Genomic DNA, 26,446 nt, shown 5'->3' on the forward strand with positions numbered 1-26,446 from the left:
TTAGCCATTTATTCTAATGCCATCCCACTGAATTAGCACAAGTGTTTGCCTCTAGATACTGTATATTTTTCCCTGTAACTCTCCCTAACATGAGATTGCATCGATTGATTTCTTCAACAGTAAACCAGGTAAAAAGATTGAACAGCAACAAGGATCATTGGTCATGGTTTGACTGTTGACTAATCAGGATGTATTGCTGTGTGGTTCCAATTAGTATGGCTCTCAAGACATACCACTGTCTGGAGTACATGTTCACGTGTGAAGTAAAGATATATTGAGACAAGTATTTCAAATAGTATGCCATTCTTATTCTTATCTTTGTCTTGCTTTGTTTTACTCCAGAACCATCACCTGAGAAGATGATGACAAATCGCTGGTCTGTCCCTGTGAGAAGCCTGCAGATTCCTCCTGCATGAAAGGATTACACGGAAGACTATCGCTGCTGGCACACATCTGGGAGCAGGATCGCATCCGCTGGCAGAGAGCCAACTGGTTAACTGGGAGAAGATGAACTCCAATTCGAATGCAGCAAAGATGAGTGGCAGTGCCGGTGTGGTTGGAGTCTCCGGCGTCGGCGAGCCCGGCCCCACCCCACCGCCACTCCCTCCAGGCGGTCCGCCAAGCCTGATGATGGCTCATGCAGCAGCAGGAGCATCATCGTCATCATCATCATCGCTGGGCGTGATGCCAGGAGGGGTTGCCGGTAGCAGCGGTAGGGGTCTGGGTGGTGGGGAGAGGATGGGGGGCTCAGTTGGAAGTGGATTTGGGGTGTGGTGTGAGCGGTGTAACAGTCGCCTGGTTGAACTGAAGAAACAGGCCGTGCGTTTAATGGTGATGCATCCCAGCCTCATGAAGTTGGCCATGAAGGTAAGTAACAAAAACTTCTGAACAAATCAGTTATCATTTGGTCAGGTCTTCAACCTATAAAAAGAGTACCGGTAACATCATGTGGTGGAAAAAAAAAAGTTCATTGTGTGATGTGATGTTGTACCAGAGTAGCCGTGAATCAAATATCAGCTGTGACTGTCTTTTGAATTCAGGTTGCAGAAATACTTTGTGTAAAATTCTTGCTACTTGAAAGAACAACATATTTTATGCTTGATGTGATAGAGCAAAGATTTCACATTCAAACTTCATCTGCAAAGATGGCCACCAAATGTATTCAAATTTGATTGAATATCCCAGGTACACATAAAAGAGAAGAGAACATCAAATTTCCAAGGAAGAGATGAGCAGATTAGGTCATCAGCCTTCAGATTTTGGGTGTTGTTAGCAGGAAAACTGCTCAAATTCTTTACTCATTTAGATCAGTTAGCCATTAGCCTTGTTGCCAAACTCAAACTGAATATAACTGACTTTGACCACAAGATGTGGAATGTGATTCATAGAAGAGAATCTTTGGGGACCACCAATCGTTACCACATAATGGTGTGACATTCCTCTGAAGACAGTATCGGATCCTCAGCCCTCTAATCTGCAGCTTTGTTTGTCATCCTGCAGTATCAAGCCTATTGCAGTATAGTGGGATAAAGAAATCAGCGGACCAGTGGTTTGAGACTGTGGTCATCTGTTGTGATCTAACCATCCATAATCTGTGGGGTGATATCTAAAAGATGAGCCTTTAATTCATTCCCTTTGGATGGCCGAGATAATGACACATAACCCGAGTTTGATGCTTCCTCTTCTGCCGGTAATATTGACTCAGGTGTGGGAGGATATAAGGGCGGCGTCCCTACCCTTCTTACCAGCTCCACACCAAATTGGAAGCTAGATCTCAGAACTGCTCTAAGTACTTGGTCCTTGCTCATAGTTCTCTGCATCAATGCTTCTTTGGCAATACAGATTGATAACAGCATATCATTCAGCAATCACCAAAAGCTGTTTACAGTGTGTAATTACAGTCGGGTCAGATTGTGATGTGTTGTTGTTGTCGGCATCACGCATTCAATTGGAAAAGATACAAACTGTCCTAAGTTCTGGCAGTCGAAGGTCCCTTCATCAAATTAGACAAATTGGAGGTGAAGCTCATTATTTGCTTGTAATCCTTGTTTTGGTTAGACTCTTCCTAATGGTAATGCCCTCCGTTTTTATTGCTTTTTTATATATTGCTCCATCAGTCCCGCATGAGGAATCTGGCCCCAAATTGTGGATAATCCTCACAATTCTTTTCACATGACAATGCTGCTTAACCGGCTTAGTCTTTCCATTTCTTTTTTTACCTTTGTTGTCATTTCCTATAGTCATTCTGCTGCCAGCTTTTTCTTCCATTCTCTTTTTATTGTTGCCACACATTGGCCAGGAGTGAACCGAGAAACTGGCTTACCTAATGTTAGCTTTGGGGTCAGAGACCTGTAGGGCACCACAGCCCACATTTTTTTTAATGGCTGCAGATAAAATTAGGGAAGTGAGCTATCTGTGCAATGTGACCCTTCTTTTATGATGCTGTATAAATGTATGGTGCTTGGAAAAAACATAAAATGTAGTCACAAGTATGTAAGATAATATATTTAAGATGACAGAATAATGTGGCACTTTGTCCATTGTGTTTTCATGTGTGTGACTTTTTACATTCAGTTATATTCTATGACAGGTCCTTAGTAGAACTCCTTACTTTCATCATGAGCTTTTCAGAGACTCCAACCCCAAGCACCTTCTGATCTGGAGATTCTCCCGCCTGAAACCCCTAGCAAACGGGATTCTCCAAGTTGATGTGTGCGAAGTTCCTAGGGTTCTAGATATTCTCAGGTGCTATCTAAGGCTTATTTTTTCAACATACGATAGCTATAAGTAAGAAATCCTTTCCACCGGGAGACACAGAGCCAGGGCGGGAGAAATCAAATCTCCAGCGGGAGAATGGGAGATTTTGCAAAAATGGGTTTTCGGCGGGAGATCTCCCATCGAAAACGGGAGAGTTGGAGTCTCTGGCTTTTAAGGGACCAAGCATCAAAGCAATGAACTTTGCTTCCCCTTCTCTGGATAATGTTAACATTCATATTGCCTCAATCCCTCAATAAAGTCATTTCGAATGTTTCTTCGTAGAAGGTGCAAAGTATTGTCTATGCCATATATTTAGTGAGTCAAATTTTTTGTGAATCAGGACTTCTTTACAATTTTGCGAGTGGTTAAATTTGCGATGTTGGAACACGGTTATGAATGAAGAAATGTATGCATGCAGGTCACATTCATGTCGGGACCAGAGTAAATATTTTCACACATTTTTAAATTTGGGAATGGCACCGGACTATCGAAATTCACAAAAATAAAAAAACTTGCAAAATATACAGTATATACAGATTAATCAAACAGTTGACACATTCAGACAAGAAACAAGTAATGTGCCATCTCTGAACTGATCTTCTCTTCGTTTTTGCCTATTTAGGCCAGGACCAGTAATGACAAAATGATGTAGGAGAGATGTAGATGTTCTCATCACAGTGATATTTAGCTCAGGCATTTCCTGACCAGTTTCCTTGGCCTGTGTGCCTTAATGTGAGATCATTTTCTCATTTAGATTTTATATCCTCATTAAAGTATAGGTGACCTTCTCTGTTCTTGTAGGAGTCATTGTATATAAATGTCTATTCAGCATCATTTAGTGCTTCCAAAAATTGCTGCTTTGTTCAGTAATTCAGTGAGAACCAACGGAAACTTGCATGAGTGGTGCAGAATGTAAATACATGTATATAAATACACATCAGACTGTGATATTAAGGCAACCATTGAAAACCACTCCTTTGCTTACCAACACAATTAAAAAAAAAAAAATTATCCCTCATTGTTGAACTTGAGTGAGAAGGAGGGGTAGGGAGTCTAGATAGAATTGAGATCCGGCAGTAGTTTCAATAGTAAACATTTATATCTCAGGGTGATATTGCTTCATAATGACATGGTTACATTTTCTTAAAGGGATGACACAGTATTGGTGGAGATGAGAATTTGACTTTTAACTTTTTGCAAGATGCTAAGAAAACACTTACGAAATAGTACAGAGCATACCATTTTAAGAGGAATTCAAAGTTTATTTGATGAAAATCGGGTTTGGAATGACTGAAACATCCAAAAACAAAGTAAAACAAAGCAATCGTAATAAAAGATGGGTCCCACACTTTCTTAGAATCACTCTCTTTTGGATATCTCAGGCAATTTAAAACCAATTTTTATCAAATAAATGTTGAATTCCTCATGGAATTACATGCTTTTTCTTATTTCATAAGAGGTATCTCATTATCTCACCGAAAAATGATAGAAACCTGAAATTAGGTCTCAACCACAACTATACGAACCCTTTAAAGGGATGGTATAGTTTTGGTGGAGACCTGTCTTCAGGTTTCTGACTGTTTTGATGAGATGACCAAGAAACCTCATATGAAATATGAAAGAGCATGTAATTCCAAGAGGAATTCAACCTTTATTTGATGAAAATTGATTTTGAAATGAGATGTCCAAAACAAAACAAGGCAATACTAATCAAAGATGGGACCCACATTTTATTAGGATCGCTTCATCAAAACATCATCTTCACCAAAACTATGTCATCCCTTTACCCCTTTCTCTCCCAGAGATTTTAGACCGTGTGTACAATGATATGGGGTTTTCTGTGCCAATCGGCACTCACACAAAGGGTTAAATGTAGACATAGTGATTCAGGGCTCTACATGCTGTAGGTTTTACCATCCTCCTCTAATGTGGAACACAATGAGGATGGATGATGTAATGGGCGTGGCTAGCTGGTATAAAGTCCATACCATCTAGCACAGACTGCCTAGCTAGACAGTCCCCATCAATTAGTGGGGTCACATGACCTTGCCTAACATTTGAACAGTTTGAACTCATCAGTAATTATCGTGAAGGGAGTCATTTGGACCTTCTCCATGTTCGTCTTTTGTCCATCTGTCTGTCTGTCTGTTTCTGTCTCTCTCTTTGTCAGTTTGTGCTGCTATGTATGTTTTTCTCTTTATTGTTTCTCTATCTCTTCATCTTTGTTCCTTTCTTGCCCTTTACTCGCTCTACTAGACTATTTTTTTTTCTGTTGCTAACTGTTCTCTGTCTGTCTGTTTGTCTGTCTGTCTGTCTGTTTCTTTCTACTTATATCTGTTAGTCGAGCTCTGACAAACTCCTGCTGTGCCGTGTCGTTGATGTCTGTTGATGACGTCAATTTGCCAGGCCCTTGTCAGTCTCTTCTCCCATCCTGTATCCAATATGTGTGGGACTTTGACATCATAAAGAAACATTATCCTCCCTTCCAGATGAGTCCATATGTACAATATCTCTCTCTTGATATTATACTTTGTATTACTTGATATTATGCTATATTTACTTTATATTCCATGCTCTTTATAAAGTGTAGATGTGACTGGAGTTGTGCTGTTTTTCTGATTGATACAGTATTTTTTTCTCCCCTCAAAATACCCTGGCTTACCCAAGGTTTTGATATTTTGGCATTCTTTTCAAAACAGGTTATCCCTGGCATATTTTCTTTTCTGCTCAGGCCAAATCGGATACAAATGCAATTACATGTAACTACCACCACACCATAAAGGCTAGCTTAGCTAGTGAGTGCCAAATTTGGGTTGATACAAAACATGCACCCTGTTTCCCCTGTGTCTGTAGTCTGTGGCTGATAAAAGGGGGTGGGAAGCCTTGCATTTTCTAGGTTTCCAGGGCTTTTATTTGCCACATTTTGATGGACAAGCAGGGCAGGATTTTTGTTTTCCTTTTGGTTCTGAAGTGAACAACTACTCGCTCACTGTGGTCTAACCTTTCATAAGTCAGGGCTGGTGTGATCATGTTTGTAGTGTCTGTCTGTTTGGCGTTAGTTCCTTTAAGACTTCATCTAGTGTGTGAACACACTGTTTAGTTACTACTCTTCTTCCTGATACCATAATGTTGCTCTTATGGGGAATAGCCACCCAAAGCTTAAGGTTGGTTCACACAACAGTTTGGAAGTGAGATTTGGAAACATCAATGTTTCATTCATGGTCCAAATGTCAAATGAACAACTGGCAAAAAAAAAATGCAGTTTGTATCAGGAGACTACATACATTTAGTCCCCTGATATGAATTTTAGCACACTGTTCAGTTGCTGCTCTTCTCAACACCTCAACTTTGCTCTTTTAGGGAAAAGCTGCTTGAAGGTGCTTACAAGTTTTATCTGTCTTATAAAGTTATCATTCAGTGTGTATTTCATGCTGCTTGTTGGTGTCTTCAATTAGCTGAAATCTAGATCAGGAGAAATTGGCAGAAAATGCCCACATCAATCTGTATTCCAACATAGGGATTAGATGGCATGATTTGTTGTTGAGGGATTTCTTAAATTCTTTCTTAAGTCGCTTTCATGTAATGTAAATGTTAATGCAAATGCAAATATGCAGTTAATTTCTATTTGCTAAATGTCCCTTGAACTAAAGGAATGCTTTTTCTTTTTCTCTTTTTTTTTTTGTCTGGCTAATTATCTTTGATTTTCCCCCTCTTGCATTATTACGTTGTCCTTCTATTCTCTATTTATTTCCTTATCCCAATCTGTGAGATGTGATGTATTCTCTCATTGCAAACAAGCAACTACGGCCCACACTGAGTATCCATCATGAACCTATAGGGCCTAATGCTTTGTCTTCAGAACTGTAAAAGTGGAAATTTTCATGATGCTGATTTTTTGTGCATTTCACGCACCCAGAAACTAGCGCAAATATAAAAGTACATTAATATTTTTTTGAGCCATATGTTCCAGTAGTTAATGCATTGATTCAATGTAATTAAAACACATGAAACTCTTTTTTTACTATGCCGAAAGCTAAAAATTAGTCATGCGAAAATATCCACTTTTCAGTACGGTATTTCACAAGGACCAACAGGAGACTAATAATATTAGATAATTTACATTGCATTGATACCTGTACATTTAATATTTACTGTAAGTTTACTTTTCTCTTTTTTTTTGGTAGTTTTTCCTTCAGTATGCAAGTCGTCAGTTGTCTTGTATTAGCCGTGTATTCGATGTGTGGCACCTATACGTTGCATTATGTCTCAGAAGTGAATGTTCCATTGAATACAGGAAGGGGTTTTCCCACCAATGTGCAATAAAAGCCAATCATTGTGAAAAGCTCCCATGATGCATTGCAAAATGGTACTGGTATTTCCTGTGGATGGGGGAGGGGGAGGGTAATACTCATGACATATGATGTCCGTGTCGCCGCCAATCGTAAACTTTGATGAGGAAGCTGCATTCAGCAGACTACACCCATCCAACCTCCTTTCCCAGCCACATGGCTATCCTATAACACTGTAGTTTTTCAATTTCGTCCAATTAGGGAAATGGGTTTGTCAGCGAAGCGCCGTCCCCGTTGTTTTTCGGTGTCTGCAGATGCACCCCCTTTTTTTTTTCCTTCGGGACTCTTCTTCGGGAAGGCGTGTGCAGTGGGGATGTCGTGAAATGCGTTGACATCCTCTCTTCCATTATCCAATTACGAGGATTTGTGTATGTTATGAATTTAACAGGAGCTTTCCTTTACCGACCTATCACACTGCATCAGCATCGAAGCTGACGACACGGCTGCAGCGTTAAACAAGATGCTCGTAACCACAGCAGAGGTATTCTGGGTAGCACCTTTCCTGGAATTCTCTGAAAGGAACAATGGTGATGAACTTGCTGAAACAGGAAAGCCAATATCCTCTATTGATAAGGATGTGAATATGGATGTCTTTTTGTATTTGTTTTTGGTGTTTGACTCCTGCTGTTTCATTGGCACCAATTACTGTGTATACATGACATTATAGGTAGAAAGTGAGGTGCGTGTAGATGGTCGGACAGAGAGATAGAATATAAGTAGATATATTTTATAGAAAGATAGATAAACAGATGCATTAAAAGACAGATATATATTACCTGAAACAGATGAAATGAGATGGATGGAAAGACAGAAAAAGTGACAGATAGCAAATGAAATTAAGAATATGAAGAAACTAGCCAAAGTTAGCTCCCATTTTCAGAAGAATTATGAGCATGTCATTCTTCAATACATGTTCAAAGAGAGAGGAAAAAAGCTTTCCATAGATTTTCACTGCAGACAATGGCTCTGAGAATGAAAAATGTTCACATAGTCATGGATTTGCTTTTGTTTGTTTGTGTCTATTGTTTGTTATGCTTTTGTCAGTGATCAAATGCTGATTTGAATGGTTATGAAGTAGATATCTTGATATAACTGGCAGAAGATATTACTTATAAATATTCTAAGAGGGGTTTTTATCATCTCTCCCCCAAGAGACTGTGGTTCAAGTACTCTTGTAAATATTGTAATATTTTCAAGACAAAGATTTATTTCATTTGATTCTATCATTGTACAGTGGGACTTAGTAATCTTGGAGGATCAGGAATGTTGACACCTCAACCAAGTACCTGTACTCACAACAATGGGACCACACGGGCATAAACCTTATCTAATGCTACGCCCAATGAAGGGGAGATTGGATCTAAAACCTACAGGATTTGAACAGCTTTGAAGCTTTGTCATCACTCTATTCACATTTCATTTGCATCACCCAGTTTATTCAAGCCAGTGTAAAAGGAAAAAGAAACTAAAAAGACAGAAAGAGAGTGGGAAAAAGAAATCAGATAAAAATCGCAGTTCCATTCAATAGAATATCGGAATGAAAATTGAGCATAAGGCATTAGATGTCATAAAACCGACCATAGTTGTGACATTGATTCGGTAAAGGACAGAATTGCGCATTGTGGATCGTTGGGGTCTGGGAGCCGATCGTAAAATCCCTCCCCTTCAAAGACTGCGAGCACACATTCCGATCAGTTACGATCTGCAAATGTCTAGTTGGCGGCTCTTCAGAGGAGGTTCATGGAGTTCGTTGACTGGGTGATGGAGGGTTCAGGCCTCAAACCAGGGGACAGTCGTCACCGGCATCACTCGGATTCTTTTTTGGAGGATAAATCACATCGTTTGATTTCTCTCTGCAGTTAAAAGATAGATGTTCAAAACTAGCCGAATATAAGGGATGAATGCTTCGCTTTTGCATTTTATGACAGCCCGGCCCCCCAGATAAGGTTGCAACACACTTGTCGGAACAAGAAGCCACAAAGTCAAGAGGATGGCCCAGGTCCATGTCAGGTTTCTGTCAAACTTTGGAGATAATTCTCCTTCACTACATGTAAATATAATGCTTTAAAAAATGATTAGAAAGGGGAGATGTAATAACTTGTTCCTCCTGAAAGGTCCAGTATTTTGTCCTTTCTTATGGAAGTTTCTGGTGTGTGTTGACATATTGGGATTTTTAGTGACTTTCTGTCCAGGCTTTGTAGATAAGAATCCCAATGAAATATTCCTGCAATAGATATTCAAGGAAAGTGTGGTGTCTCTAAAACAGCACTCTGCCACAAATACCTCCACTCTCTCTCTCTTCAACATAAATAATCAAGAAAATTACAAAGATGTAGCTGATTGTGCTCCACTTGGGAATCATGTATGTAACTTCATGAGGAAGGGAACATTGCCATGTCCATTTATCATTCATTATCTCATTCTAAACTGTGGTCACTCAGTGAGTTTTTGTTAGTCATCTCAAAAATTGAAAGGTAGTTTGGACTATCTAAGACCTTGCATCTACAGCTCCACTCTTTTGGAGGGCACTTCCTAAATTCATCAGAGACCAGAGACTATTTTATTTATTCATGTTTTCTTTAAAAGCAGGGTTGTCCCGTTCAGAGCCCCAATGGCCTACTTTGCAAGGGAGCCCTTCATCACATACAAAGGTTACAAAATCAAATACGAATTACAAATAATATTTGGTAACATATATACAAATAGAAAATACAAATGAAAACATAATACGACATAATACAAGTGGTGGTCATATGAAATAATAACTAAATCAAAAGATAGACTGGTGAAGCCGGAGGTGTTTCTTGAAAACTGGTAATGAAGGGGATGATTGAACGGAAATTGGTAGTGAGTTGAACATTTTACAAGCGGAGTATGATAAGGACAATTTAAGAGCAAAACAAAGACAGTGTTAAGAGCAAAATGAAGATACAACTAATCAAAGAAACAGTTTGATCACATTTTGGTTTTGTGAAGACTCCGATCATCATATCCACGGTTGGAAATTGCTCAAGAACTTACTGAGTGTTGTCATCAAACTTTTGAAATGTTTTGATGAGTGACCATAACCTGTGTACGAAAACTTCAGAGTGTAAGTAAATCTGGTAAAGCATTTTTCTCCCTATGCATAGCTAGTGAGAAAAATAGAAAGAGAGCCATCAAACAAAAATAGATGCAAGTTGATAGAAGTCAGGCTACTGCAGTTGGCATAGGGTTACTTTGCAAAAATTATGCAAAAATGCAATACAGTTTTGTGAACACCGAGACCTAAGAGTTTTATCGATGCACATAAATCTACTCTTGTTATTCATTTGGCACAAAGTTAGTTATTTGCCTGTGTAAGATTTTACTTTCATGACATTCACTCTTAATAAAGTTGAGCTAATCATATAAGAAGGCACAAAATTGCTTTTTATAAATATGTCCTCATGAACTGTTTTCTGTTGTTATTTTTTGGAACCAGGATGCTTGTTGTCAAAGTTTTGATTTGATTGCTTGTCTAGCTTAGCCCCCCTAAAGATTCAAGTGATCATTGATAAAGCCTCTGCTGATTTATTTCCAATCAAGCCATAAGTGTATTTTACGTAGTCAATTATAGAAGCTGGGTTTGATACTGTAGTTTCCGTCTGCATACATGCAAAATATACGGCCCTGAATAATTCTCTGGCACTGTTCCAGTGTGACAGAAAATTTGAACAATCTCTTCTCTCTCCTCTGCAAGAAGAATTTAGACATACTATCCAACCTCAAAACCTGCCTCTGTGCGAGAGACCATAGTTTAGTAGAATTTAATCGAATTTACATTTAAATTTCACCCCCATCCATAATACAGGGATAATATTTCACCATTTTGTTATTGATGTTGTTGTAGATCTTTTTTTTTTTGGCAGTGGAATGAAATGAAATTTAATAAAGGTGCCAATGTGCCAGGAACCTTTGTGAGAATAAAAAGAGGAAGAAAAAAAAATGTAATTGGGTCGACCTATATAAACTACAATGCGGATCCATGGCGAATTGGATCAGCTCTGAGCTAGGTATCACTTTGCTGGCATCAGGAAGATGAAAGGCAAATTTCAACATTTTCTTAAAGTCTATCAACATATGACTCATCGGTCTCATTTTTCCTTACTTTGACATACTTTCTGTGCTCCCTCGCTGGATGTTGGAACACGCTCACATACATTTGGGATTCTTTTCGTTCTAAGGTTTTGCCTTAACCAAGGCTCTTTTTTTTTTCTTTCCTCCATGGGAAATAGCAGTTGATGGTGTGCAAGTTTGCAGTGTATCACGTTTCCAGGTGTGTTTCATCCAGTCAAAAATGAATTCTTAACCTGTATATGGAAAGCTCTTAGCCTGGCCTCAAGGCATTGCTGGTGTTATGATTAGGGTAAATGGACCAATCATTGGATGTCCCATATGCTTGCAAGCAATCTCCATCAAAAGGGATCTGTGTCATCTGCAAATGAAGAAATCTCCCACGACATGTAGGTATCTCACACCAGCAAGCACCTTTCTACTTTATATACTTCAACTTTTTTTTTCTATAACCTCTCTATCCTGAATACATCCTTTTCTGTGTTTATACACCATATTACTCATTCCCCCAAGGAACTCACCTTGGACATGATGTTCAATGGGGCGTTGGGGAATCGGGAGAGAGGGTCGTTAAGCGTCCGAAATTGACAACTGTTTACCCTTTGGAGCGATTCATTCAAGAAGGGGGTGGGGGAGGGGGGAAGGAGGTGAGGATTCATGGAGGAGGAGGGGTGGGGGTGGAAGATGTGTGGGAGAAAGTTGGGAGAAGAGATGGAGATATTGATGGCAGTCAATGGGGCATGAATGAGAGAGATCCGAAGAGGAGATGCATGTAAGGAATACTTACAGGACTGGAGAGTGACTGGAAAAGATGATGAGGGATAAGAGAGAGGAACGGATTTTTAAAAGAAAGAAATGAGAAGGGAAGGAGGAGAAAGGGGACAGTACAAGTAGGCTAGAGAAAGATATGGATTGAAGATGAGAAGAGAAATGAATAAAGATGTAGAGGAACTTGAGGGGAGATGTGAAATAGAAGGAATAGCTCTAACCCTTTCAGTGCTAGGGACTTTGGATGGTGTTTACAACGCTAGTGAGTTTCTGTGCCATTCGGCATTCAAAGCATCCAAAGGGTTAAAAAGAGAGAAAGGGATAGAGATTAGTATAAGAGAAAAGATGTAAATATTAAACAAGAAGTATACAAGGTTAAAGGGGATTGTGACCAAAACAAAAGAAGACAATTTGGGAATAGCCAAGGCCAACCCCCCCCCCCAAAAAAAAAAAAAAGAAAAGAAAACAGAAAGAAAGCACAATCCTGAATGAAATGTACAATCAGGAATTAGTGATGTTTGGATGGTAGAAAGGGGAGAAGGGTGAAGTAGGGTAAACTCAGAAGGGGAAATGGTATAAGTAGGAACAACTTCCATTGTTTTGAGAGAAAGGAGAAGGGAAGAAGAAAGTAGAGTCAATATTTGCATGATGTTCAGTCAAAGGAGAGGAAGAGAAGTAAAGATTTGTTCAGAAGTCAAAGACTTGTGTAAAATGTGTACAATTGAAGCTCATCCCCTCCTCTTCCTTCTCAGAAATGTATGTTTCATCCAGTAATTTTATGACTTAAGGGTTCTCTCATTGTGCTCACAAGAGTTCGGATTTGTGAAATATAAACTGTTATGGAATATGTAGGTTGATGTATGACATGGGAATTACAAAAATGAAAGTGATGTTGCAAGATGTTTGAGAGATTGAGGGAGAGAAAATGGCTGTGAGCTAGTCTGGCTTTTACATTCATGAGATTCACTTGTGATTTTTTTCTTCTTTTTGTCTGCAGCAAAATGTGGCCTCTTTCTTAAGGTCATGTTAGCTGAATGAATTTTGCCTCATTCTGAGGGAATAAGTCATTGAAATATTGGATGGACGGGGTTGAGTGAGAGGATACAAAGTAAAACAAAGATAGAGAAGGCAGTGTCTGGAGAGATGTCCAGGAGAGATATATAAAGGGAGAGATATATAAAGGGAAAGATATATATAAAGGGAGAGATATATAAAAAGAGATATATAAAAGGAGAGATAGGAGACATGGGGAGAGAAGGCAGAGCTAAAGATGAACGAAGGAACAGGGAGTCAAAAGTGACAATTTGCTGGGGAGATGAAAGGTGAAAATGATGAATTTGAGGGAATCAAGGTGAAACCGAAGAAGGGTTAGCCCCCTGGTTCCTCTTGGGACTATCACATTGAAAGCCGGCTCACTGCTGGGCATCGCTTCTCTCCCTCCGTAGAAATCAAAAAGTGAGAATTTATTCATGACACAAAAATCAACGCAGTTGATGTATGTGTATATATCCGTTCACATCTGGGAAAGAGGTGCTTGTGACGTTGCACTTCTGTCCTAAATTTCCATCCATTCCAGATGACTTTGGAATTTAAGTGCATTCCATATTAGTTGTCAAATTTTTGTGACCCACTTTTGATGTTGTTGTTGTTGTTGTTGTTGTTGTCTTAATTTTGTTCTTTGTTAATTGTGTTCATGTGCAACCACATTTTGCTGATTCTTTGTGCAAAGACTGAGAAGTTGCATTTTGAAATTGGTCATGCTGGGTTGGGTACTTTTTGGGGGCTTAATCATGTACACGACTTCTGGTGCTGTGCCTCAGGTATCCAATTTCAGTTGTACTCACTGCTGTTTAATCCCTTTTCTGCTACATCTTGGTGTAGAACCAAACATAGAACTGTGCTTATGAACTGATGTTGTGTCATTTGTTCATATTAGTGCTCTTGTTTGAGATGTTTCTGCTCTAGTAGGGAAGGAGGGGGAAGAGATGAAATGCAACAAATATGAAAAGATACAGCATTGTCATACTAAATTACTGTCTCACTTGGTTGTTGTCATTGCTGTAAGTCTGAGTTACCTCGTTCTCGAGGCCTTTTGGCCTCTAAATAATCTGGTCTGCCTTCTTTTTATATTTAATTTCCTTTCACATCTTTTTTCTAGTTGGCTGTTTCATGAATATATGGAATCAAAGTAAATGCAGATGTGCACGTCACCAGATTTCTGCACAGATTGAACTGCAGTATCGCCCTTTGAGCTACAAAGATCCAAATTATGGAATTTACAAATTGCTTGGCAGAAGCGAAATCCAGACACCAAATGTAACAACTGGATGTGTACTTTTATGAAGGACTACATGGTTAGGGGGTAAAAAAAGTGTCACATAAATGGGATGAGTGATGGCGTAAGCATTTATCAACCTTGAATTTGAGTTCCGTGTAATATTTCATACATGACGGACCACATTCAACAGAAAGAGTTGTGACTCACATGCAGTGTCAAACTTGTGCAAGATTATCAAGGTTCTGTGAAGGGCTTTCATATATATCACAAAGAACTCATTTTTTAATATGTTTCCCAGCATATCAAGGCTAATCGAGCAGAATTTTGTATTGAATTGAAGTTAAATACCTTGGTGTGCTTCGAGTGCTAATTGGCACAGAAAACCCCATACCATTACGTACACTGTTCAGAGTTCCTGGTGAAATCGTTTCAGCTCTCAAACACATTCTGGATATCAACAGCCACTCGTGTTAAAGACACATTTGATGTTTGGGATGTCCTTTGAAGTTCAGGATACATGGATCCAGAATTCAAGAAGGTGCTGTTGATGCTATAGATGATGTCTCCCACACTATTGGAGTTTTTCTTGATTTTTCGAAGGCCTTCGACACAATTGACCACGATATTTTGATTTACAAGCTACGACATTATGGTATACATGGGAAGGCTTTGGACTGGTTTCGAGATTATTTATCAAACAGAAAACAATTTGTGAGTATAAATGGCCGTGATTCTCAGTTAAAGTTAATTTCATGTGGTGTTCCACAGGGCTCCTTGCTAGGCCCACTATTGTTCATTTTGTACATTAACGATCTTCCTAGTTCCTCGCCAATTCTTTCCTTTATATGTTTTGCTGACGACTCCAATCTGTTTTTTACACACAGAGATCCTTATACTCTTGTTAACACAGTGAATAAAGAACTTAAATCTGTGCGATCTTGGATATACGCCAACAAATTGTCACTTAATATTGATAAAACTCATTGTATGCTTTTTAGCAATAGTTTTAAAACCCTTCCTTTTCATATTAAGTTTAATGAAACTGAATTAAATCAAGTCAGTAGTATGAAATTTTTAGGGCTTTTTATTGATAGTGATTTATCTTGGAAATCCCACGTTAGTTATTTAAGTAATATTCTTTCTAAAAATACGGGTGTTCTTAATAAACTTAAGAGTGTTTTTCCAAGTCAAATTCTGCTTAATCTTTATTCTACTTTGATTACTCCGTACCTTGATTATGGTATTCTTGTGTGGGGGAATGCAACTAGAAATCTTCTTGATATTCTGTTCCGTATTCAAAAACGTGCCATCAGAAATATCAACCATGTCGGATATTTGTCCCACACGAATGATTTATTTTTGAAAAATAAAATACTGAAAATATCAGATCTGTTCAGTTACAACGTCGGCATATTTATGTACAAATTTTCTGCCAACGAGTTACCGGATGTTTTTACCAGCATGTTCAGAAAAAACTATTTGATTCATAATTATCCTACCCGCCAAAGTGACGCATTTCACCTTCCACGTACTCGAACAATTTTTGCTAAAAAAACGATAATGTATACGGGCCCTAGATACTGGAATGACCTCTCCCCCGAAATAACAAGCTGCTCGTCTTTATATTCCTTTAAACGTAAATTAAAAGAGTTTTTATTGAGTGCATATTTTGCAGACACTGAACAGTCGTAATGTCTTATGTAATACTGTGGTATGTTATTGTCCAATCAAACATTTTGTCAACACGTTGCAGATTCCATTTAGGGTCTTGCCATCGGGCTCTCTGAATTCATCATTAGCAATTCCACATTCTACTTCGTTTCCCTCTCTTCCTCTTTCCCTCTGCCCCTCTCTAACCTTCTATGCAGAGCTTGACGGCAGGCACCAAATGGCTTAATAGTTGTACATGTTACTTTTTGTGTCTTACTGATCATATCCTGGTGAAAGTTTTAATGCAACAATAGTTTATAGTATATATACCAAAGTAGGCTGTATAATAATGATGGCTCGGTCACAGTAAGTTCGTATTAATGTATAGTTTGTTTGTTTTTCTTCTTCTTTTTATTACATAAAATTTGCGTATTACATAAAATTTGGCAACCTCACATCATCATTCTGGTCTTATCTTCTATCCGTTCTCCGTTTCTTTTTCACAAACACTGATTACTCGGGGCTTACAGCCAAACAAGCTAGCTTTCATGTAGGTCCCGTCATACTTCTCTTTGATCAACCCCATTTCGATTTCGATTTTGACCAGTTATTATTACATGTAATTACTGTGTTATCACCATGTATATTGTTTGTTTTCTGCACATTGTTCACAAGGTAAAAGAACTTGTCTGGTTTCTGTTGTAATGTTCATAAATGAGAAGTATTAAAATAAAATGAATTGAATTGAATTGAATTGAATAGCATAGTGATTGTCATCATCTGTACTACAAAGAATGACGGTATAATTAAGCTAGTTCATTGCCGATCAAAGTAGATCACATATTTGCAGGCAAGTTTCTGCACCTAGCTAGCAAACAAACTTTGTCTTTGAAGGATCTGTCTTTATAGTACGCTGAACCAGCCAGGAACAATGGCCGAATCGAGACATGAACCAATAATGACATTATTTTGACCATTTCAACATATTTATCATATTATGAATCTCATTTTATTCAGATTGTATGGCAGATGCATAAGAGTGGGTCCATTCAGCAGTAGCCTCTTGAATCCTGGGACCTTTAATGATTTGCAAAAAGACTAGTTTCTGTGTCAGAATACTTGGAAAACTTCCTGGAAACGTGCTTAAATTGTGTTTGAGAAAAATACCAACAAACAAGTTCAAAAGTGAGTATGAAAAACCATTTAGACTTTTATTTAGATATCTATTTTTTTCTCACAGCACATGCTTCCTCCCCATACTGAAGTACACAGTGATTCAATGCATGTTTGAGAATTCATATAGATGCAGATGGTGTGATAATGGTTTGATTGTATGCCTTTTCATTTCTTTTCAAGAGCCCGCTAAACCTGTCAAGATGTATAATTTTCTGCAATCTATCTTCGGGGATTAAAGTTTTTGCCTGAAGTAGATTGAAATTCAGCATGTGTGTGCATGTGTGTAGTTATTCTGTAAGAGGTCAATGCTAGTGAAGAGACCATTTTGTGCGGGGGGGGGGGGGGGGGGGGGGGGGGTGGGGGTTGGGGTGTTGCAGTTGTTTGATTTGATAGAGAGAAAAATCTGGCTGCCTGTAATAAGCAAGTAATACATCAAAGAGTTCACCCTTCTATTTGTTGGGGGTATTTCTTTTATTTGCACAGTGCAAACAAACAAGACTTGCGGCAAGTTTGTTTAATGAGGTACATATTCATGAATTAAGGTTTTGACTGAAATACCGACACCTGGATGGTGTGGTAGCATGGTGGAAAATTGGTCATTCTCTGTGATCTGTCACCTTTGCGTAAGATCAGGTATTTGTGGTTAATATTATTGTTCACACTCACCTTGAAATCTGCTCGCACCATTAGATCCATTTTTCCCATGGTTTGAGGGATTTTCTTTCTCTTTATGGTGGAGCTAGGGGTAAGGGGGAGGGGAGGCATGTTCGGTTTTGCTGGTGAGGGAAGGTATATCTTTATGCCTGCATCCTCTTGTTCGTGTGAATGAAAGAATAATGCAAAAGCAATGAATAAATGCAATTCAGATAGCTTCAGGCTCAACTGACTGCTTATATAGAAATTGGCTTGCTGCTATTTGTATTACAGTTCTTTGCACACAAGGTGATCTGTCTGAAAATTGAATGCATACCAAATCTCAGAATTCTGTGCCAGGAACCATTTTTTCCATTTTTTTTTTTTTCGCCCAGTACATATACAGTGCCATGATTTATTGCAATTTCTTTCAGATCTGTGTAAACACCCAGAGGAAATTTGCTGAAATAATGAGGGCTCACTCATGTCTAGTGAGATTCTTTTTTTTCCCCCCACATAGCCAACTGTACCTATTTTCATGTGAAATCGCAGGCTCTAAGCCAGTGTCAATGGAACAGTCGGGGAACTAATTGGGTTTACATGTATGTGTATAGTATGAGGAACTGTAGGATGTAGTGTAATGTATAGTCCCAATATATCTACTACTATCAGGGCAAACTCTATTGAGTTCACAGAATAAAATGGTGCATCATTTGCAAGTGTTTACTGGTTGAACTGTGTGTTTCAATTGCAAGCGGCAGCACGAGTTGTTTATGGTCCTCAATTTGAAGGGAAATTTACCCCAAATATATGGATGGAATCAATGAATGTAGAAATATTAGAAGAGCACATTAGTGAAGTTTGAGGATAAGTGGACAATTCATTCAAAAGTTATGAGCGAATGTCTTAAACAAGCTTTGCCTTAGTTCATGTGCCAGTATTGTTGGATAAGAAGGCTACAACAGTCGGTGATGGCACGGTCGTGAGATGAAAAGAACATTTAAAGAAAATTTCACAAATCATCTTTTGTTTTAAAGAGCTCTTGACTTAACTTCTGAAGGTTGGGTACTCTACCTTATCATATACCAGCTACAAGTTGAGGGAATGTGCATTTTCCATAACAAAATTCATATGTTTTGAATGGATTGTCTGTTCTTCTACATTCACTGAATACATTTTTGCCTTTTTTTTTGAGGGGGAGGGGGTCTTGATAAATTTCCCTTAAACCCGTTGAAGATGAGTCCTCGAGTATGATCGGGCAAGTGTAAATGGGAATGACGTGTTGTGGCAAGGACCATTAAAGAGATAGATCTTGTCGCAGATATTTCGTGGGCATTAGTACAAAGCTGCCACAAACAGATGATTTCGGTTCACTTTATTCCGAGTATACTCGGGCAGGTGTCTATGGGCAATGCGTGCTGAAACAAAATCAGTCCATCCTCAATGGGTTAACAGTTGATATAGTATTCTCCTGCCTAGTGGGTGTTACTACCTGACCAAAGAATACCATGTAGACCTAAATGTAGTTCAAAGCAGAGCATGGTTGATTATGTGCTCACTTCTCCAGCAAGCTGTTATGAGATGTTCAGTCGCTCTCTTGCGGTGAAATTGTCTTTGTAGGTGAGGGATTTGCTAGAGGAATTCACCGTGTTACTTTCTCTCGGACCATTCTTAGAAATGCTGTTCAAGAGATGAATACACGGCTGATTAGTTGTTTGCAACTTAACAACAGCTCCAGTTTAGCAGCAGTGATAATGTCTAACTTCTCTTTAAATACTAGTAGATCTATACTCAAGAACACTAAATCAGAGATTTAGGGGAAAAAAGAGAAATTTAGTCCAAGTGGTATCATAGGGACTGACAATGAATGGATTTTCACATATTTTGCTCAGGAGACCAGATTTCATGTAAAATTTTGTGCAAGTATTCAAGAGTCAGCAGTTTCCATTATTTAGACCTGAATGTAACATTCCACACCCAAAGATGAACTGAGAAAATACTGAATGGTATGTATTTTTGCAACATTCCAACGTAATGCCCCTTGTCAAAGTAAAGCGTCTGCAGCTTGTAGTGAGAGGCGTCCAAGCAAATGATTCGATAATCCCCTCAATCGCAGAATCTTGCTTTTATTCAGTCTCAGCACATCCTTACATTGTGAAATCTAAGTTATTTTCATCCGCAGTTACATGCATTCATGATGGCAAGTCAGCAGTAGCCAGTTCAGTTACTGTGTTCCAGTCTTGAAAGATGTTGACATTATTTCAGCAGCACTTAAGCTCTTAGTTTCCCTCACAACTCTTTTAGATTTCTGATAGCTTTAGCTGTGAATCGCAAACACACTTAAAATTTTACCTTTCAGATTTGAAGACATATTGGATTCCATGAGTATCGAGAGTTGGAAGTCTCCAGACCCATTGTGTTGGTAGTTTGAATGGCTAATGGTGTCATATGCTATTCAAACGCGCAGTCTTTAAAGGGATTTCTGAGGCTGAGTGGCTGTGTAATTCTTATCCTTAAACAGTTTCCGCCAAGTCTTTCAACCGGAGTGTTTCAAATTCCTTAAATGTTCTATTGCCCCTGGGTGTCTGTTCAGGGGGAGCTGGGATCAACCAGACATCACATGAGTGTTTCACATTGTTACCCCCTTGTTGTTAGTCTGGTGAGGAGGGTGGGTGAAGGGGGAAGAGGGGGATGGGGAAGGGGGTAGAGAACCCAAGAGGAGACCAAAATCTTCTCAATAATGCTGGTGATTGGGAGGCATTGGAGGACTCTGTTTGAAAAGCTGTGTTTGCTGTGCCGGTAAATTGCCAATTTCTCCCCCAACAATAGCATTAACTTACCACATTAATCACTAACTAGAGATTGTAATTTGTCATCACTGACAAATTAAGGTGATCCGATTTTTTTTTAATCAATGATTCGAGTCCTGATCGTAATAGGCATGACAATACAAGTTTCATCTGTGTTTAGAGACATTGGCCGTGTGAGGTTTGGATTCTCATTTAGAAAAGGGAGTCATATCTGCCATCTTTGGTACCAATTCTGTATACACTGAATAACGAAGATACAGCAACGAATACATATGACCTTTGACCCACCTTTACACTCCCAAGATGGCATCTGAGGAAAAAGTGGTTATTTTGTGAAATGATTCTTGCGACATCGTCTATATTCGTGTGCAAAATATGGCAAAGATAGGACAGGTATTCACCAAGATGCAAAATGCAAAGTCTTAGGTACAACATAAAATCTGGGAGAAATTCACCGAAGGGTAAGTGAGAGCTAGTGCTCGATAAAGAAAAGCATGTCGATTTTCACATTAAAAAAAAATCCCTCCCATAGAGATAACACGTCATAACGAAAATACAGAAAGAAGTACATATGACCTTTGACCTCACTTTGCACACCCAAGATGGCGTCTGAGCAAAAAGTGGTTATTTTGTGAAATGATCCTTGTTACATGGTCTTTGTGTGTGCAAAATATGGGAAAGATAGGACATGTATTCACCAAGATACAGGATGAAACATTTATGACCTTTGACCCTAATTTACATACCCAAGATGGTGTCTGATCAAGTAGTTGTTATTTTATGAAATAATGTACGTGACATGAACTAAACATGTGCAAAATATGGGATTGATAGCCATTGTTGTTGTTCATCTATTGCACAGAAAGTAGTAGAAAGAAAGAAAAATAAAGAAAAAAATATGTTATTTTATAGAAATTTGAAGGAGAAGCATAAAAAAATCAGAAAAAGATAAAGTTAGGAAGGGAGATTAAGAATAACTAAAGAAAAAGAAGAAAAAAAGTGTTTAAAAAAATGAAAAAAAAATATTGGCAGGGGTGAGCCTCGAACCAGGGACCTTAGGATTACGAGTCGGATGCGCTATGCAATGACCTATTTCATGCTCCATAGGCCCTGTGTATTAAGCAAAATGACGCTGCATCGAAGCCACGTGCCATTTTCAACCAAGTTTTTCGACGTGATGCCGACGTCGTATGAAAAAATGAAGGGCACACTTACGATAGCCCAAAGTCTCAGCTACAACATACTAAAATCTGGGAAAAATTCACAGAAGCAAAAGTGAGCTAGTGCTCGAAAAAGAGAGTCATGTCAATTTTCACTGCCAGAAAAACTGCTCTCCCATAGAGATAACACGTAAACTGGTCAAATTCTACAAGGATACATTCAATCCATTTTTACGAGGCGATGACGTCATCCAATCAAAATGTTGTTTTTACATTAATGAAAGAACATTTCATAAGCTACAACATACTGAAATATGGGAGAAAATTGGCAGAGGATAAGTGAGATACGCTCGAGTAAACTTGTAATTTGATGACGTCATTTTGAAAATTTACTTTTTTTACTTTATTAAGAAATTTGATATCTTTTAATCATTTTGTCAGCATTGCCTACCCATGAAATGACATGTACAACTCATCAGCTTTCAATATATGTAAAGAAAATGGGGGGTCACCGTCCGTCCTGACGAGTAAAATCGGATTTAAAATTGGCAGTTTTTTGGCATAGTTGCACTGTATATCGCCATTGACGCGCGCGCGGAATTTCAACTTTGACGGCCCCGTATGACGTCATATTGAGTCGGATTGACTTGAAACGTGGTATAAATATTCCTTGACATTTCAGACATGCGATCAAAGTGAAAAAACTGGAAATTTCAATTGCAAATGAGCTGTGCGTGCGTATATGCGCGCGCGCGTACGCGTCCGTCCGATTTTTTCAATTTTTCAAAAAATGCTCCAAATGGTCTGAAACGTGTGCAAAAAAATTTTGAGCTCGATTGGAGCATACAAATATTTCAACGCGCGCGTACGCGCACGTTTTAAGAGAAAATATGAATTTTGAGAACATGAGTAGAATGCGCATAACTTTAAATATATGTGACGTAAATTTCATTGAAAAATTCTATTTCATTAATGAGATATGATTGAGAATGTGTTTTCATATAATGACGTCATAGTGACGTCACGGTCGACTGATCACAATGATACATTAGATTTGCCGTCTTTGGGACATGATGCATACATGATATAATTTTGAAATTGACAGGCAGCGGACTTTCTGAGCTAACCTCTGCACAACTTTTGAGGAGAAATAAAGAAGAAGAAAAACAAAGAATCCGTACAGATACAGAAGGTGATCCGAGAGGATACTCGGATCACCTAATTATGTCTCCTGAATAGGAGAGAGTAAAGAAACCACTCTTTAGAATGGCAGTGAGGACAAGGGGGTATGCTGGACAAACAGATCCTCATGTGTTAATCCGGGCAAGTAATCCCCCCTTTTCAGAGAGAAGAGAGCAATTTGCCTGTGTTTGTGCTGCCGGCTTTCTCTTCTCTCCCTTCCGCTCCTGAACATAAAGTGGACTCTGCAAACAAAGTATTTGTCAAGAAATGTTTGTGGGTTGTTGCAGAAAGTTGGATCTGTCTCTGGTAATCCTGTAATTTGAATAGCGAGGATGAAGTGGAGAGGAAATTGCATAAATGGGAAAGGAAAGGAAAAGAGATATGCACCACAGGGCGCAGAGACTGAAGTTAACTCTTTGCATGCCAAGTTAATCTGAGACTGCATGTGACAAGTGCATGAGAAAGATATGCAGCAGATATAACATACTTCTGCTCAATACATTGTTTGTACAACATTTTTTGTGACTCTTAATTATGAGTCAGTGTACAAATGATGCACAGGACAGAGTGGATAGGTGAGAATTGGATGGGAAGTTTAACTTTGGAGCTGTTTAAACCCAAGAGTGCAGGGAGTGGGTTTTAGACTGTTTCCAATGTTAAACAAGAGCATCTAATTTGCACTGATCCACAAAATAGGCCTGTGCATAATTGATTTTATGAAATGGGCCTGTATATTTAATTCATGAAATTTAACATTTTTCCCCATCGTGCATCTGGTATGCCTACAATACTATACCATTCATGCATGGTTCATTGCGGATCAGTAAAAATTAATGCATGAATAACCATGATAATTGAATTTCATAATGAATAATTGACCAATCAGATTGCAGAGATTCTAAAGCCCTTTCTATGAAATGAACTGAAATTATTAGCACATCATCAATACATGTGGTGTGTGTTTGTGTGTGTGTGTGTGTGTGTGTGTGTGTGTGTGAGTTTGTGTGTGTGCACAGGTGAATCCTCACCAAGGGACATTTTCCTATGCAGCAGAAAGCAGTTCATCATGATGGAATAAGTGATTGGATGATCAAAGAAGCTGTGATAATCCATGCTGATTAGAGATTTAAAAAAAGACAACTAAACTTGTACTTTGATGATGATAATGTGGTTTTGTCCATTCAGGGTAATTCATTTATAGTACTAGTACTCTTCTTGAGGGCCCTGCCATTCTTATTTCAACTAGCATTGTCCAGGTGCCCATGTATACACTGCAGCTCAAAAATTGACCTGGTGGAGGTGGGTAGACTGTCCAATGATGCAGATTCATGGCAGGACTTGAACTCAAGACCTCCTCATTAATATTCCTAAGTCTTCACTAAACCTCAGTGTTGCCACCATTATAAGTAGGTATGAGAAAATGAAAGAGACAGGTAGCAATTTGGAGAAGACATGAGCTGCTTTAGTAATAGGATGATGATAAGAAATAGTAACATTACAAGCAATAATACAACAGCGCATATAAATTGCAATATCACATGCCAAGAGAGCCTTAGTATACAGGACTGTAAAGGATAGACATATTACTCAACATCCACAATATTGAAAAAGGATAGTGACAGTAGATGATGAATATCAGCTTCTGGACATGTAATCACAGAAATATGTAAATTCATTAATTCTAATTTCCGTCGTGAGATGGTGAAAGACAGCTCTGTAAATTCTTTATTTCTAATTTAATCTCCAGTTCTGGCCTCACACCAAAAAGCTTCGCTTTAGTGTCTTTATCTTATTTGGGGGGTGGGGTCGTGGGGAGGGATGTTGGTTTGCATTTTTCTTTTTTTTTCCCCTGTAGGGAATATTGACATATCCAGAGTCTCCTTTCTTTGAAGTATTCATCATAGAGAGCAAATACTACATTTCTCCTGGAGTGTGTCCCAAATGTTTAGATTAGAATTTTGATTAGAAGATCTCAAAGCAGCGCCAAACATCCTCCCCATCATCCACCTCCCCGGTGTCTACCAGTCGTCTTTGGAGGAGGAAGGATGAGAGAGAGAAACAGAGGGAGCAAGAGATGGAGAAAGAGGAAGAGAGAGTTTGGAGGAACACGATGGCACATGGTCAAGGTTACCTAAGGATGAAGCCCGCCGTACAGGTGCCGCGGACCCAACGCGACCTATATCAATATGAAAACCTAGATGAGTCATATAAATTTTTTACACATGCCTGCCCGAGATGGTCATCCCGGTGTGGCCAACTAATTCAATTTCGCTCGCAGACTGCGTCGTGTTCGTGAGGTGCACGCGTGCCCATCCTGGCAGGTTCCAGCAACCTTTTGTATAAAAAGGTGACAGTAACATGTTTTGAAACACTCCTCATCCCCAGTGATAGTATTCAAACAATGAATGCAGATTTGATGCTTTTATTACCAGACATGAAATGGGAGGTTACCAGCAAAGGGTTGTCATAGCAACCTGGACACCACAACTTCACCATCCGCCATGTATTTTCACATACTGCATATTGACTGGGAGTATAGATTAACTTGTGTGTGTGTGTGTGTTTGTATGTGTATATGTGTTTTCTCTCCGAATCAGTTCTAAATAGATTTTATGAAATATTTAAGGTTGTAAGTCGCTCTCTCCTTCTGTCCAATACAAGATTTTTTTGTGATATTTTAGTTATGTCAAATTTATTGTTTCTTCTTTTGCAATTTCCAATCTATAATTTCATATGGAGATTCTGTCAGATTGCCATACTGTACATGTAATTTAAACAGTGACAGTGATGGTGAGACAAGAAATACATCTAGCATTAAATCAGCAGATTTTATAAAATATGATGGGAACAAACAACAAATACCAGTTTTAAGTCAAATCCTATCTTGTTGTTTGATTGGTTAGGTGTACGATTGTGATACTTCTATCCCCCCCCCCCCCATCCTTTGTTAGTACATTATAAGTGGAACAATATTTGTCTACACTTTAAGCAAAAAAAAATGTACTGTGAATGTAAACCTTTAGTTGTTTCAGGGACATACACATACAGGCAGCCTTACTGAGGTATGTTGCAGTGTACGTTACAATTGCGATGGAACATGTAATTAATACACAGACTCTGATCACATCTGCCCTCATCTAATTAGGGATGGCTGTGTTTCGGCGTGGAGACGAGCACCAATATTTGGCTTGCATTCATGTCAATGTCTTCGAAGAAGTCCTTACTGAAAGAAGGGTTTGCTAAACGAGGATCGGGGTATACCGATCGATGCCGTATCATACCCATAGCTGCAGCGTGGATGTAATGGAAACCGGAGGTTGCCCGGGTAAGCTTTCCATGGGCTGGTCCTAATTACTGTTGGCATGAAAGAGGAGCCCGCTAATCGACAGTCGTTAATCAGATGCGATTATGAGACCACGGCCAGATCGGATTCAATCGTCCCGAAGGCTGTATGTGAGGTGTAATCTGAAACTTATACGGTTTCTCCTTTGTTGCCCTTAGCTTCGAGATGAATATATGTTGCTCCAGTTACCACACTCTCTCTGGCGTCTGTCCTAAACGGACATGATTGGTGGGATACGGCATGGA

General features: G+C 38.9%; 1 protein-coding gene across 1 annotated transcript in view; it reads left to right on the forward strand.

The window, feature by feature from the left end:
* The first annotated feature begins 816 nt into the window (after nucleotides 1-816).
* LOC139739538 (uncharacterized) overlaps nucleotides 817-26,446 on the forward strand; it is a 114,527-nt gene continuing 88,897 nt past the window's right edge. Inside the window, exon 1 of the mRNA XM_071650140.1 lies at nucleotides 817-867. Coding sequence (XP_071506241.1) covers nucleotides 829-867 — 39 coding nt within the window. The 5' untranslated portion in view covers nucleotides 817-828. The remainder of the gene's footprint in view (nucleotides 868-26,446) is intronic.

Source organism: Diadema antillarum, unplaced genomic scaffold, assembly GCF_040938485.1.
Source record: "Diadema antillarum isolate AM-2024a unplaced genomic scaffold, OU_Dant_1.0 scf00000029, whole genome shotgun sequence".
Taxonomy (NCBI): Eukaryota; Metazoa; Echinodermata; class Echinoidea; order Diadematoida; family Diadematidae; genus Diadema; species Diadema antillarum.